The sequence below is a fragment of the Octopus sinensis genome, linkage group LG16, assembly GCF_006345805.1.
Source record: "Octopus sinensis linkage group LG16, ASM634580v1, whole genome shotgun sequence".
NCBI classification, from domain to species: Eukaryota; Metazoa; Mollusca; class Cephalopoda; order Octopoda; family Octopodidae; genus Octopus; species Octopus sinensis.
Window position 1 is genome coordinate 12,356,549 of NC_043012.1, and position 17,500 is coordinate 12,374,048.

The 17,500-nt window shown below is 35.6% G+C and overlaps 1 protein-coding gene across 2 annotated transcripts in view; it reads left to right on the forward strand.

The window, feature by feature from the left end:
* The window catches only part of LOC115220451 (vesicular glutamate transporter 1-like), a 406,828-nt gene that overhangs the window by 359,173 nt on the left and 30,155 nt on the right, over positions 1–17,500 (forward strand). For both annotated transcript variants that reach the window (XM_029790578.2, XM_036509888.1), the window contains exons 6-8: positions 446–532; positions 1,065–1,195; positions 3,130–3,282. In XM_029790578.2, the coding sequence (XP_029646438.1) occupies positions 446–532; positions 1,065–1,195; positions 3,130–3,282 (371 nt within the window). The remainder of the gene's footprint in view (positions 1–445; positions 533–1,064; positions 1,196–3,129; positions 3,283–17,500) is intronic.

Here is a 17,500-nt window from a genome sequence, read left to right on the forward strand (position 1 = left end):
GAGGCTTCGGCAGGGGGTGGTGGCGACCCCTGTTGTACTCTTTCGCTCCAACTTTCTCTCACTCTTTCTTCCTGTTTCTTGTCCCCGACTTTCTACGTAACCGCTGAGTCTGGATGCGCATTCATCCATCCGTCGATGCACTCGGTGTCGGGGGTTGACCTGCTTTCTCTTCTGCGGGTCTTACGAATAACAAAGGACCACGTTTCGGACTTCTCCCACTATAGAGGCGCGATCTTGCGAGCTCTGGGACGAGGACCGCTTCGCTCAACAAACAAACAAACAATCAGCAGCAGCAAATTTGAAACGATAAATGTTTATTAGTACACATATTACTTCGGAGAAGAATGATATTTTTGCAGAGTTACATATATTAGGAATTCCTCTGACATCACAACAGAAAATTCATTGCAATTGCTATTACATTTCTCGTCTTCTAATATTTTAGGTTCGTACGCCGGAGCAGTATTGGGGATGCCTTTGTCAGGCCTTCTCACGCAATATTTAGGTTGGCGCTCTGGCTTCTATTGTTTTGGTAAGTATATGCTTTAAAATATTAAATAACACATACATGCATACACAGCTACAACTCCCCAACACGCATACACACGCGCACAAACGATTTAAACATTTGTCGTGACGATAGTCATTTTGAGATTATAAACATTCTACGCATGCGTACTAAGTAATTTTGCTCCTTAAATATATGAAAGTCTAAACTCAGATGACGAAGTACACGGAAAATGCTTCAATAAATTACAAATGAGACAAATTTAAGTTTAACCGAAATATCCTTTTTGATACTCACCAACCATAGGCCGGAACCACAGAGATTATCCAATTCTACCTGGTGCATATCTTTTCAAGTGCCTGGTTCGATCTGAATCCTTATTTTTGTGTTTATATATATACATGTGTGTGTGTGTGTGTGTGTATTTTTATGTGCCTGTTTCTCTATAAACCTTGCTCTGTATATGTTCGCCAGTTTGCTTTTCTGAAAACTAATCTAATTATCTCACTTTATATTTATTCATTCATATATTTAATTCTCAATCACATTTTTGTAGGTATGATGGGTATAATTTGGGGTATATTTTGGTACTTGCTATCTCATGAAAGGCCATCAACACACCCTCATATAACAAAAGAAGAGCGACATTATATAGAATCGAGCATAGGAGAACCTGCAGGTGCTATTGTAAGTAAAATTATAGAATTTCTGTTTTAGCTTTCTCTCTCACTTTCTCTCTCTCACGCTCTCCATTTCTCTCAATTTCGTCTTTCTCTGTCTTTATACATCCGCTACATATGTGGAAATCGGTGTGTGTTTGTTTGTGGCGCTGTCAGCTAACTCCTCCTACATCGTTTTATTGATTTTGATGAAACTTGAAACGTGAGTAGAACTCATGTCTGGAAACTTCGTGACATAGATTGTTGAAAAAATCCATAATACAGCCCCTGGAAGGGACCTTTATATCTACCTCATATAACTAATCTTTTTTAAACACCCAAGGGAAATAACCTATAGCACCTGTACAAAATGTTTTATATACTCAGGGGAAATAACTCATTTCATTGTTTATGTTCAATTGCTTTGAATATTGATTTTTTTGTGTGTCCTATTTTAAATTTTTGCCGACATTATCACTTTTATACTTTATTTGACACGTGAGTAGACCTCATGACTGGAAATCACGTGACATACTTAGATTGCTGAAAAAAATCGTTAACTAGGCCTTTCCAATGGATTATTCTATCTAATACAAATTACAAATATTTTATTTAAATAACCCATACCACCTGTAGATTTTAGCAAAGCACTCAATATTTGATTCTCACGATCAACCGACCTAATTCTGCCTTTCACTACTCACAGTTTTGAACTGCTAAACATTATTATTGCACTTCCTTAATTTGAATCTTAAACCTTAAAGACTTCATTCATACATTTCTATACATACATAATTTTTTTAACTGCCCATTATTCTGATAATTCTGCATTTTTACTGTTGCACTTTTTCCATCACAGTTCATTAATTTTCTATTCCACACCGTATTTGTAGTAGCTTCATGCAGGCATAGCGTGGATTTGATCCCCGATTGCCAAATTTCACTAACACTTCAACAGTGCTTTTTTCACGGTAAAACAATATTTTTTCTGTGAATGACAGCAGTTAAACATTTCCCAGATACTCCAGATCTTATGAAAGCCTGCTTCCTCTTTCGGCTGTCGGTGGTCGAGTTGTTTGGATAGTCAGGTAACTATGATCTTTGTGAAAAGCATATAGAGCTGAGACGAGAGACATATGGGGCGAGAGTTTTTTTAAATCTGCTCCATCATCCTTCTTCTGAAGCAGGATAGTATCTGACTCTTTCTCTACACTGAGGGTATTTTACCTTCCTTTAGATAACAATTGGAGCGCAGAACGAAGATTTGCCACCGATCTTCACTGCCACATTTTAACATCTCTGTTGTAACGACATCTTCCACCGGAGCTTTGTCTCTTTTCATCAGTTTGGGGGGCGTTTTCAATTTCACTGATCATAAAAGTGGGACTACTTCCAGCATTTGTGAAGGTGTGGGATTGAGCTTCTCTAACGATTTAAGAAGGTTGGTGTAGAAGTTTTTGCATTCTTCTTTTATCTTCCCTTTGTTTAACCCCGAGAGCCCATCCTCATTCTTAATTACTGATACATCGCACCTCTGAAGTGTCAACATTCTCTTGCATATTCTTAAACTTTACGTTTCCTTTGCACCCTGCATCAATTTCTTCAGTTTATATTTCTCCAAATCGTTTCTTAGATCTCATTTGATTGCTTTGCAAAGAACAGAATACTCAGAAAAAAATCTCTCGCTACAGTTCATTTATATATTCAAGCGTTTCTGACAATCATCCACCCCAATCCGGTTTCTGGTTTAGTTTCTCTCTACCACAGTAACCGGCATATGAAGCAAATTGTGTTTTCTTATATGTAGAATTACAAGAGGTATGACAATGACTTCGAATTATGTGTGTTTGTCAGAGCATGTACGTATATGAATATATCACACATAACTATAGTGTGAATATCGATTTCATTATATCTATAAATGATTATATTTCATCTCTTTTCTTCGTTTCCTCTATACAGACCACGTATAATACGCCATGGAAGAAATTCTTTACGTCTAAACCAGTCTACGCTATCATGGTTGCTAACTTTTGTCGTAGTTGGACATTTTATTTATTAATTATTGAACAACCGACATACTTCAAAGAAGCGTTCCGTTTTAATGTATCTCAGGTAAGTTTAATTTGTATTTTCTTCAAATTAAATTTTCCCAACCTTTATAAAACTAAGAATTGAAGTCAACAAGTGAGGGCAACCAGTAAACGCATTGTTGATTATTATTATTATTATTATTATTATTATCATCATCATCATCATCATCACCATCATCATCATCATCATCATCATCATTATTATTATTATTTTTATTATTATTATTATTATTATTATTATTGTTATTATCATTGTCATTATTATTGTTATTAAGACGGCGAGCTGGCAGAATCATTAGCACGCTGGACGAAATGCTTAGCGGTAATTCACCCGTCGCTATGTTCTGAGTTCAAATTCCGCCGAGGTCGACTTTGTCTTTCTTGCATTCGGGGTCGATAAATTAATTACTAATGAAACACTGGCGACAATGAAATCGACTCATCCCCTCCCCCAAAGTGGCTCTCCTTGTGGCAAGATTTGAAGCCATTATTATTATGTTTTTTTAAGGTAGTGAGCTGGTAGAATCCTTAATGCGCCGGGCAAGATTCTTAGCAGAAATTAGTCCGTCTCTACTTTTAAATTCAGCTAAGGTGGACTTTGCCTTTCGTCTGTTTTGGGGTCGATAAAATAAGTACCAGTTGAGCACTGGGGTCGATGTAATCGACATTTCCCCTTATATGAAAATGTTGGGTTTGTGCCAAAATTTGAAACAATTGTCATCATCATTATTATTATTATTATCATTATTATTTTTGCTGTTGTTATTATTATCATTACTATCTTATTCTTCCAACGTACTTCCAACCAGTTTACACAGACAACAACACCAACCTCCCAGCAATCCCAATATAATAAATAATAATTATAATACTGATTTAATTAATAACATTAATAACACTAATAATTTCTACCAATCAAAATATAGTAAACATTTTTTATAGACCGAGTGGAGAGAAACAGTGACAAACGTTGGGGGAAAAAAACTTTCATGTGAAACCCAAAGTAATAAATTTATCAACGAAAACTCTCTCTGCAACAAAAATTTGTATACTAGCTAATGGATTAAAGTTTACTCCGACACTACGAAGATCTAACCATAATGAAATTAAGGATAATATTCCGTAATTCTGCAGAAAACAACTCACAGAAGTACTAACCGATTACAACAACGAAGATGAGTCACTGGTTAAAAACAAATGTAATTACCTTCCACATAAACGCTAGATGATTTCTGCGACCATATCCAAAATTATCCATATACTTTCGATAAACGGAAAATTAATTCGAACCTCAACAATATAGAACGGTAAAATCTGATTGAACTACAAAACGACAAAGACCTGACAATTAAAGAAGCATACAAAGGAAGTGATGTAGTCCCGATGGACACAGAATACTATAAAAACTTAGTATTATCCATACGAGAAAACAATGGCTTCTACGAAAAAATTCGTAAAATATAAACAACATAAAACAATGAAAAATCTTGCATCCTTAATACTTTTACATGGAAAAGGCCTGGCAGAAAAAGAAACAGACTACACCAGGATCTTCAAATAACAACTTGTCTGCCGATAATTATAGCTGCCTTTGGTTCCAATCAGTGTTACTTAACGAGTCATAACTTAATTTTGATCTATTTAGCTAATAATTTACACTTTTGATTTTGATTTTTATTTATTTATTTTAGTATGTTTATGTCTTGTGTGTGTTTGAATCTTCTTGTTCCTCTTTATCAAGGGAATGCTAACAGTAGAAAATGCGTATAAAACATATTGATGATACAGCAATGATCTCAAAGCCACTGCAGATGTGCAAGCCAGACAACTGGATCATATGAAATATTTATATACCAATATATAGGCACAGGCATGGCTGTGTGGTAAGAAGTTTGTCTCCCAAACACATGGTTCTGGGTTCAGCCCCACTGCGTTGCATCTTGGGCAAGTGTCTTCTACTATAGCCTCGGACCAACCAAAGCCTTGTGAGTGGATTTGGTAGACGGAAGCTGAAAGAAGCCTGTCGCATATACATATATGTATAGATATGTGCGTATGTGTATTTGTGTGCCTGTGTTTATGTCCCCATAACTTAGCGGTTCGGTTAGAGGCACCGATAGAATAATTACGAGGCTTACAAAGAATAAGTCCTGGTGTCGATACCTTGATTAAAGGCACTGCTCTAGCATGGCCGCAGTGAAATGATTGAAACAAGTCAAGTAAAAGAGTGTATATGTATATATATATATATATATATATATGTGTATATTGGCAGGGCTGGCCTGCTAGGTAGCCGGCCAGAATGCTAGAAGAAGATCATCAACGATCAAACTACAAGGGAAATTCTCTAGAGGAAGAATTCAGCGAACACCAGAACCAACTTTGGCGGGCAGGACATATGAAAAATTAAATAAATAACAGACTTAAATGCATACCTCGGTTTCGGTCTTAACAAAAGAATTACTTGCATAATTCAAGTGTCCGTGACTTCTTCAGTACATTCGGTCCTCGTGATGCAAACCGCAAGACTAACCCCAGCTCTCTCTAAGCACGTGTCTGTCTTGACACAGAGAGCTGGGGTTAGTCTTGCAGTTTGCATCACGAGGACCGAATGTACTGAAGAAGTCACGGACACTTGAATTATGCAAGTAATTCTTTTGTTAAGACCGAAACCGAGGTATGCATTTAAGTCTGTTATTTATTTAATTTTTCATATGTCCTGCCCGCCAAAGTTGGTTCTGGTGTTCGCTGAATTCTTCCTCTAGAGAATTTCCCTTGTAGTTTGATCGTTGATGATCTTCTTCTAGCATTCTGGCCGGCTACCTAGCAGGCCAGCCCTGCCAATATACACATATATTTGAATTTTCTCTGACTCCTCAGATTTTTTGAATGCTGGACTACTGGTTTTAAATTGATATTAAAATTAATATTAATTTATCTCCCTCAAATTTTAAATATTTAAATAAATACGTTCCCTAGTTGTAAGCACTATCCGCAGTGAATTATTCACTGCAGTCCTTCGCTTCAGGAGTCTCTCAGCGCGCCAGAACCAAGACATTTGAAATTTTATTCCCGATGTAATCAGTAAGACTAAGCACGTGTCTGTCTTGACACAGAGAGCTGGGGTTAGTCTTGCAGTTTGCATCACGAGGACCGAATGTACTGAAGAAGTCACGGACACTTGAATTATGCAAGTAATTCTTTTGTTAAGACCGAAACCGAGGTATGCATTTAAGTCTGTTATTTATTTAATATTTCATATGTCCTGCTCGCCAAAGTTGGTTCTGGTGTTCGCTGAATTCTTCCTCTAGAGAATTTCCCTTGTAGTTTGACCGTTGATGATCTTCTTCTAGCATTCTGGCCGGCTACCTAGCAGGCCAGCCCTGCCAATATACACATATATTTGAATTTTCTCTGACTCCTCAGATTTTTTGAATGCTGGACTACTGGTTTTAAATTGATATTAAAATTAATATTAATTTATCTCCCTCAATTTTTAAATATATATATATATATATATATATATATATATATATATATATATATATTATATATATATATATATATATATGTATATGTATATATATATATATATATATGTATATATACGTGTGTGTGTGTGTGTGTGTGTGTGTGTGTGGAGGCGCAATGGCCCAGTGGCTAGGGCAACAGACTCGCGGACGTAAGATCGTGGTTTCGATTCTCAGACCGGGCGAAAACACTTAGAGCTCCACGAGGCTCCGACAGTAGGTGGTGGTGATCCCTGCTGTGCTCTTTCACCACATCTTTCTCTCACTCTTTCTTCTGTTGGCCTCCTCGATTAGCCAGCGGGGTGGCGTCACTGATGGCTAAAACAATTTGAAGTGCATTGTGACCAGCGATGTGGAGCAACATCTGGTGGCCTGGCCGGGTACATGATCACGTGATATATATATATATACACGTAATAAGAGATTATTATTTACATTTTAATTTATTCTTCATCTAACTTACACAAAGGTGTTACCGTCGTGAAACCATGATTTCTGTATTGATCTGCAACCCGACAGTGTTGACAACCCAGTGCTCAGGCTGAATAGTTCTTCGGAAATACCCTAACTTCGTACCTTACCAGGATCTAAAACACACACACACACATACACATAAATATACTAAGGGCTTAATTCAGTTTCTCTCTACCAAATCCATTTATAAAGCTTGGTTGGCCCCGGACTATATTAAATATATTCGCCCCAAAACGTATGGTTTAAAGCAAACTTCTCACCACAATGAAACCTGCGTATAATATTTATATGCATTCAAACAGAAATATACACGGATAGAGACACACCATAGTTACACATAGCTGAGCATACACAAATGCATACGTTCTTTGTCCTTGTGTATGTGAGTGTTTCGGTATGGCAGCGTGAGTTTGCAGATGTTAAAGTTTGTAAGAGTGTACTCATTGTACGCGCATGCATTAACAGACACGGCCATCACCGAAGATATTCGGTTTCAGGCTAATGATTGATGACAAGATTCTGTGTAGAGTTATTGACTACGGTTAATATCTGAGAATACTCTATCACTGAGAATAATATCCATCAGCGATATCTGATACTTTGATGATGCTTGATACTGATAACCAAATATATTTTAATCTTCCAACAAACACCTACTTTAGCGAGTATTTATTTTATATACTTATACACATGCTTGTATACATTTACATACACACACCGGACATTCATGCATTATATATACATTATATATATGTATATATGAGAGAGAGAGAGAGGAGAGAGAGAGAGAGAGAGAGAGAGTGTGTGTGTGTGTGTGTGTGTGTGTGTGTGTGAGTGTGCATGTGGTAGGGACGTTGTTTTTACATATGGGGTGTTTTAACCATCTGAATCTGGTGTGGCCAATTCGTATCTATCTATGATCAAAGCTGATATCTGACTCCGGGAGAGAGAGAGAGAGAAGAGAGAGAGAGAGAGAGAGAGAGAGAGGACAGAGAGAGACAGAGACAGACAGACAGACAGACAGAGAAACAGAGACAGAGACAGAGAGAGAGACAGGGTGAGATAGAGAGGGAGAGAGATCGTGAGAGACAGAATCAGGCAGGGAGAGAGAGAAAACGTTGATCCAAAACTGGATTCTTGTATTCAAATATCCCGAAGACGAGAAAGCAAGATTCATGAAACCAAGTTTGCTATAATGGTATTATAGAGTTCAGAGCGGTGAGAGCCGCGGCGAATACACACCGTAATTCAATGAATCAGACACGCTAGCGCCTGTACCAATTGACCTTATGACGTGCACACACATATCCATACATGCACACGCACACACACACACACACACACACACACACACAGAGGTATACACAATAACACAAGCACACACACACAGAAGCTTACTCAAGCATACACTTACACGCACATGCATACCGCGCATATCCAAACTCATGACCAGTTCTATAACACATATGCGCACTCGTACACGCACGCGTGCACACACAAACACACACACACACGCGCGCGTGTACACACACACACATTGTGTAACTGGAATTCTCTTGCAATAGTAATGTAAAATACTTATTGGCTAAAATTGTAACAGCCAATCAAAATTGGATTGCAATAATAATATATAAGCAAATTTCATATGCGTACATTGCCATAGAATATATATCCCATGAGAAATCATTGTCAGAATTAATTTGATCTGGAAATATTTAATGGCTTTTTAATAACTGTGAGCAGTGACCTTTCTATTCGCTGGAATCTAAAACTACATTTCTGAGGTTAAAGCCTGTTATTTAAAAATTTGAAAATAACCTTGCGATTATATGAAAGCATAGAGCATTGATGTGACCCTCATTCTGTTTCTGCAGATGAGCCAGTGACAGAGGCCCTACAGATTCAATCATTCAGCCAGTGAGAAATGTCTGTTACATCTTTCAATCATGTACTGTCGGTGCAGAAAATGAATGTTACTTTGAATAATATAATTTTGCGTATAATGCTTCGAAATAAATAATGGAAAAGTATCAGAGCAGGAAAGCCTTTGGTCATTGTCATACCCTGTTAGTGGTCAGTCCTCAAAATTTTGTATATATATGTATATATATATATATACAAGATGAAATTTGAAATTTTATAGATATGTCATTATGCCTGTGCGCACGCCAACCAATTTTTTTTCCACTCTAAATTTCAATGGATTTCTAATGTGCAACAATTGAAAGTTATTTGCAGAAAATTATATAAAGCATATCCATTTTTTTCTCAAATTTATGAGGAAAAGAAATTAGGGATGAACACGTGTATAGTTGTGCTCATAGAAGCTCCCCCTGGTAGAGTATGGTGGCAAACGCAAAGGACACTGAACCATTGTAGTAGTAATAATAGAAGAGAGACAAAGAGAGAGACAGAGAGAAAAAATGAGAGAGAAAGAGAGAGTTAAAGGGAGAAGGAGAGAGGAAGAGAGCAGAGAGAGAGAGAGAGAGAGAGAGAGGGAAGGCGGTTATAACACGTTGATGCAGTTGTAACTATAACCTATCGATTACTGATTACTAGCAATTTAATCAGATTATCTTTCTGTTGACACCTTGGTTGTGTTGGTGCGGGCGCGCGTATGTGATAGTGAGCTCAGAATCCGTGTCTTTACGGAAAGTTAGAAAGTCTTGCGGGATGAAGTAGTCTGTGATCTCTTCATTGAGGCAGTAAAGGCGGTGAGCTTGCAGAATCGTCGGAAAAATGCTTTGCGAATTTCTTTGGAATCATTACATTCTGAGTTCAAATCTCATCTAGGCAGACACTGCCTTTTACCCTTACGTGGTCGATAAAATAAATTCCAGCTGAAGAGAGGAATCGATGCAATTGACTAATTCTCTGCCTCCAAATTTCCGTCCGTGTGCCCACACTTGAAAGAATATGTGTGGGTGTGTAGATGTATCTATCTATCTATCTATCTATCTATCTATCTATCTATCTATCTATCTATCTATCTATCTATCTATCTATCTATCTATCTATCTATCTATCTTTCTTTCTATTTATCTATCTATCTATCTATCTATCTATCTATCTATCTATCTATATACACCTACAAACACACATACATGTATATGTATATATATATATATATGTTTATCAAAATAAAAACATGATGCAAAGGATTTAGCGATACATATGTTTCGGGCCTTTATTAGACGGTTTATAACAATGGATAATTGATGTAAATGTGTATATATAGCCTTCTTCAGTCACGTACAATTACAAGTAGTAATTGTACGCGGTTGAAGAAGGCTATAGACACACATTTACATCAATTATCCATTGTTATAAACCGTCTAATAAAGGCCCGAAACATATGTATCGCTAAATCCTTTGCATCATGTTTTTATTTTGATAAATATACTCTATCACCTACACCACTAAATGGTATATACAGGTGCTTACAATTATCAAGTATCCATCCTGATTTTTTGTACCCAACTTATATATATATATATATATATGTATATATATATATATATATATATATATATATATATATATATATATGTGTGTGTGTGTGTTGTGTGTGTGTGTGTGTGTGGTGTGTATAATAGTGGAGTAGGCCAGTTTATGGCATTACCCTGGGTTTCCCGCTCATAAGGGTTCAGCCTTACGGCGTATTTTCAGACTCTTAACACTGCCCTCCTGAGTGCTCATTAAAACATCTTTCAAAGAGGTCACAGACCAGCAGTGTTTGCTGTTTGAAGATACGCCGTAAGGCTAAACCCCTTGTGAGCGAGAAACCCAATGTAATCCCATAAACCGACCTACTCCAGTATAATATTAACTAGTCTACATCTTAGAGTATGCTTCTCCTCCAGATTTATGTTTCTCTATAAGCAATCCAATATATATATATATATATATATATATATATATATATATATAATAAATATTAGGGAATAAATCCAAATTTACAGGGAAAAAAATCAGATTTAGGATTAAATCCAATTTTATAGTAAAATATTATATAATATTAATTCGAGACAAAACCACTATTTTGCAAAACAAACAAGGAAAGACTTAATCAATACATAAAAAATTTTAATATAAAGAAATAAACCGCCACTACAATCGTTTCATGTCTTCAATGACATTCGTCAGGTGGATTATCGATCTCCTAATCTGTTTTAATAACAGATTAGGAGATCGAAAATCCAATGACGAATGTCATTGAAGACATGAAACGATTGTAGTGGCGGTTTATTTCTTTATATTAAAATTTTTTATGTATTGATTAAGTCTTTCCTTGTTTGTTTTGCAAAATAGTGGTTTTGTCTCGAATTAATATTATATATATATAATATATATATATATGTGTGTGTGTGTTATGAGAGGTAATGGTGTCAACAAGACACAACGTTGTCAGGTAATGCTGAGTAAGTGCCATGGAGAGACTATAGTTAAGCTCGAGGTTCGGTGATTACAAACCCTATGCTTGGAATGACCAATTATAAATACTACTGGAACTTACTTACAAGGTACAGGAATCTTTTATATATACCCTTGTGCCTAAATGATGGAACTACAGATAGAATATCCCTGCATATATCGTGTCTACTTTCATTGCTCCACTTCACTCTCGATTTCATATCTTATCTAGAATAATTATTGCTTAACCATTTTCTCACACCGTCTCCGCTGAAGGGATATATAAATTATCCCGGAAACAGCTGTAAGACCTATTTATAAATGTTCTGAAATCTTTCACAGCCTTGGATCTTTATCTCATTCTGTTAATTTTTTTATACATACATACATACATGCATACATACATACATACATACACACATGCATATATATATATATAATATATATATATATATATATATATATATATATATATATAAACCAGCTTAGAGAAGAAGAAACGAAACGAAACCAAACGAATCGAATCGAATCGACGCGAAGGCGCTCAGTCATACAACAGTGTAAAAAATAAAATATATGCATACATACAAACATATATGTACGTACCTACATCTACATGTATATATACATGCATATATATATATATATATATATATATATATATATATATATATATATATATTTATTACAGATCGGTAAGATAGCGTAAATCAAATATTCAATACTGAATGCCTTAAGTTTTATCGAAACAATACCGCTAATCTTATCCACTTTACTAGAAATGTCAACAGGGTATATTTTTTTCTATCGTGTAATTTATAGATAACTACAAGCAAACTCCAATGAATGCATGCACTCTTGCTATTTCAATTGGAGAAAAGAAAAGGAAAATATGTGTAAAAGGCGCACGTTAAATAATCAGTGTGATATTTAATTAAAATATAATATCAAAAGTGGACTACCTCGGAATTCCTGCTAGGTAATGTGCTTATCAACAGGTGAACGAAATAGAAAATCAATGCCATCTTATTTTCTTGTTCTTTTTATTAATTTTTTAAATGAATGATTTCAGGTGTCAGCTTACGTCAAAGATAAGTAACGAATGTATTTTTAGAATAATCCACAAGGCATTGTAAGAGATGCATAGAATGAGAGAAAAGGGAGAGAAAGGGAGATAGAGAGAGAGAGAGAGATAAAGTGAGAGAGAGAGACAGACAGAGATAAAGAGAGACAGAGAGAGAGAGATAAAGAGAGACAGAGAGAAAGGGATGAAGAGAGAGAGAGAGACATACAGAGATAAAGAGAGACAGAGAGAGAGAGAGAGATAAAGAGAGAGAGACATACAGAGATAAAGAGAGACAGAGAGAGAGAGAGAGATAAGAGAGACAGAGAGAAGGGATGAAGAGAGACAGAAAGAGAGTGAGAGAGAGAGAGAGCAGGGGAGAGAAAGAGGGGAAATACATATCTATTTGCTTCCGCTGAATTTATCATTAAAGGGAGAGAATCACTTCAAGGGTACACTGAAGAACATTTTTTTTTATCTGTTAAATTTTATTCTCTAATTTTTTCTATTGTTAGTGGTGTTGTTGTTTAGCCATTGGTCATTCTTGATTTAGCAAACCTATAATCAAAATCTTTACAATTGTGACCATCTTAATCCGTCCTTCTTAGACGTAGTTTATCAAGGGCTGCATTGCGTTGGACGTTATAATCTGACATTTGTTTGCTATTTCTGGCACGTACAGTTGCCACGTACAAACTACTATTTTTGTTTATCTATAGACCTCTTTGATTCTTATTTCACCCAGAGGTGGGGACCGCATAGCCATTGGGAATTGTATAAAAATATGTTGAACCAGTTTATTGCACATAAGCATAACAACAAAATCATATATGTACTTCCAATGACCATTGACGTAGATGTTTCCTTATAATTAGCTATCGTACACACATTCAGTGCTTCATCACTGCTGTAAATGTGATGGAAATTTAAGAACTAATCTTTCGTTACTTTGCTATCCTAAGAGATATGTGTTTAATAATGATATGAAAAACACCATTCCAGTTCTTCCTGAAAAGATTCCTCTGCGGCTCTTCAAACAATTATACTAGCTGTTATTTCAATCTCAATATCAAGTTAGACAAACAAATATACATGTACTTTTTACATACAACCACACGCCAATCACATATACAGATTTGGTGCACACCGAAACAATAGTTAGTTAATTGTATATATTGGTTCACAGTAAAATTGCATTATCACCGCACGTTCATATTTATGCTCTACTGAAATGTTATATCCAGAGCGATATGAATGGAAGATTAGATTATTTTTGCAATACTCTCTTGAAATATAATTTTCTGTTTTCGTCTACGAAATCACCCCACAAGACTTTGGTCATCCCATGCGATGAGGCAGAACCCAACATAACATGCTTGGAAAATCGGCAATTTGAGCACCGTCTGTGAGAAAAACAGCACCATGACGCAATTCACAATTAGCAAACAACATGGTGTACTGCTTGGCATTCGTGCCGGAAGTTCCAATACGAATATTTCAAAGTATTTGGGTGTCAATCTGAAGACAGGGTAATCTGTGGACATGTACCGAGAGTGATAAAAATGAAACATCCAGTCAACATTATGATGTTTGAAGTAATCAAAAGTGATGGGGACAATAGATTCGTAATGACTTTTACGGCTGTGCCTGTCACCTGGATGGTGAGGAATCCTACATTGGGAGCAGTAACAACTAGGGTAGGGTAGCTGACTACTTATTGTGATCATTCGTCTTTTGGTTTCCTGTAGCTTTGCTCTCTTTTACAAACCCAGTGAACATATATTTCATATTTCAAAGAAATTCAAACAATAGATATAAGACACAAGTTTAAAAAATTCTCAACAATTCAACTTCTCTGGTTGACATTAAGACACCCAACACCAACAGAGGCCTTGACTCTCACATTTTATAGCTCCATGGCCTTCATTTTTCAGGTGCAAAATCCTTTTAACAGGTACAATAAGAGTGGAATTTTGGAATATGCGCATAAAAATCAGTAGTATGGGATACATGTGGCACGATTACAAATTTTTTTAGGGTGAGTAAAAAGGGAAATCAACCTCATCTGTAAGTTTGATGAAATTCGAAACATAGATATTCTAGTTTATTACAGGAAATACAACAGAAAACTCTAATTCTTCAATTGCATGTAACACAGGCAATGCCGGGTATCTCTGATGGTTGAATATATTTACCCTTTAGTATATCAAGATATCGTTATGTATCTGTCAAAACAGATGTTTAAATGAGATGTCAGTGTTATTTTCGTTTTTGCGTAATTTACACGAGAGTTTAATCACCGCACCCTGTACATCCACCCATCCATCCATCCATCCATCCATACATACATACGTACATCCATCCATACATATATACGTACATCCATCCATACATACATACATACGTACATACATATACATACATACATACATACATACATACATACATACATACATACATACATACATATATATATATTCTGTCAGGCATTTGCCATGATAGATCGCTAGCCACTACAAATTCTTTATTTTCTCGCCTTGCTTCTTTCTGTGTTCCTTTCTGTAGAAGAGCGTAGGCCCAGACCGTTAAAAACTATTTCACTTCCCGAGCGTAATACTAATACATCTGTTTGTTGTCTATACCATATTTTTTTGTGAATTCTTCCCCTATATACAGTAAATCCCAAAAAGAAAAACAAACGAAAAAGTTAAAAGACGCAAGGACGTGGTACACGTATTAGGAGACGCTCAGGGAAGGAAAGAAAGATTGCTTAACGTTTCGAACAATGTATGTATGTGTATATATATATATATATATATATATATAACAAAGTGGAGTTGTAGGGTACCGCACGAGTGGAATTATATACGAAAGAAGGTTTGAAAATGCAATTTTAAAAGATGTTTATTTACTTCACCGGTTTCACTCTTTGGAAAAAGGTTGTCAAAAGTAACATGTAGAAGTTTGGTTGCGTTAATTATTGGTTGTTACAAATTGCTACATTACATATATACAATCTTTGGTGACAAGGACATGTTAAGGACATAAAAAAGTTTAACAAGTTCCTTAAAATATTGGGCACAAAAGATTACTACATAAATAATCATTCTCAATAAGGACCTTGTGAAACTTTTTTTATGTCCTTAACATGTCCTTGTTACCAAAGACTGTATATATGTAATGTAGCAATTTGTAACAACCAATAATTAACGCAACCAAACTTCTACATGTTACTTTTGACAATCTTTTTCCAAAGAGTGAAACCGGTGAATTAAATAAACATCTTTTAAAATTGCATTTTCAAACCTATATATATACACATATGTATATATATACATATACATATACATACATATATATATATATATATATATATATATATATATATATATATATATATATATATAAACACAGACAGACAGACAGACACAGACACAAACACACATACACAAACACACATACACAAACACACATACACAAACACACATACACACAAACGACGATATATACACACGGATAACCACATTATCATATTTTTTTCAATATGGCTTCCATTTCAATTTACCAAGACAGAAACGAATTCAACTCATTGGAGCATTTTCATGGAAGATATCACCCATTTTCCAAGCTATACATCTTTCTTGTATTTGCGCCGCGAGCTTATCAAATTTTCTTTACACACACACTCACACACACACACACATGTTTGTGTGTACATATGTATATATATATATATATATATATATATATATATACAAATATATATATATATATATACAAATATGTATGTATTCTTGGTTTATTCATTCTTTGATATTTACTTTTCTTTCAAATTTTTTTGACGTTAATATTTTTAAAAATTAATATTATTCAATACATATATTCAAATGATATGTCAATGCAGACAGAATAAATAATTTTACCTTACAACAGTTTATCTTCAATTAACTTCCAGATTAATGAACTCATAGCCTTGGCATACATTTAAAGTCTGTGTTCGAAACTAAAAATCACGTGGTCTAATTTTAGATTGCGCATGGACAAATGTGAAATTAGAATATGACACGAGAATTGAAAGATAAAACGATAGCGACCTGTTGAAAGCGCGTATAATTTGCTAGCAAGGACCATGATTTCGCTTATTCTCTCCTTTTAGCTTTGAAAGAGTGGAAATTCTATCACGTGACAACCGAGATAAAGCGGGAGAGAGAGAGTTTGTGTGTGTGTGTGTGTGTAAAGGAGAGAGAAAGTTTGTGTGTGTCTGTAAGAGAGAGAGATTTTGTGTGTGTGTAAGAGAAAGGGTTTGTGTGTGTGTGTATGTGTAAGAGAGAGAGAGAGAGAGAGAGAGAGAGAGTGTGTGTGTGCGTAAGAGAGAGAGTGTGCGTAAGAGAGAGAGAAACTTTGTGTTTGGGTGACAGAGAAATTTGTGTGTGCGAGAGAGAGAAAGAAAGAGAGATTTTGTGTGTGCGAGAAAAGTTTGTATGTGTGTGTGGATGTGTGTGTGTTTGTGTGTGTGAGAGAGAGAGAGAGAGAGAGAAAGAGAGGGAGAGAGAGAGAGAGAGAGAGAAAGAGAGAGAGAGAAAGAGGACTGCACTTGCTCCCTACTGGTGCTAATTTCAGCTAAGTAGATTTTAGCTCTGTGAAATGAAGTGCTTTGCTGAATGCAACAACCTACTATCTAGTCCAGGAATCAAAACCACTACATTAATTTCATGAGTATAATACCTTAAACGCTAGGCCATAGAATATCACCAACGGAT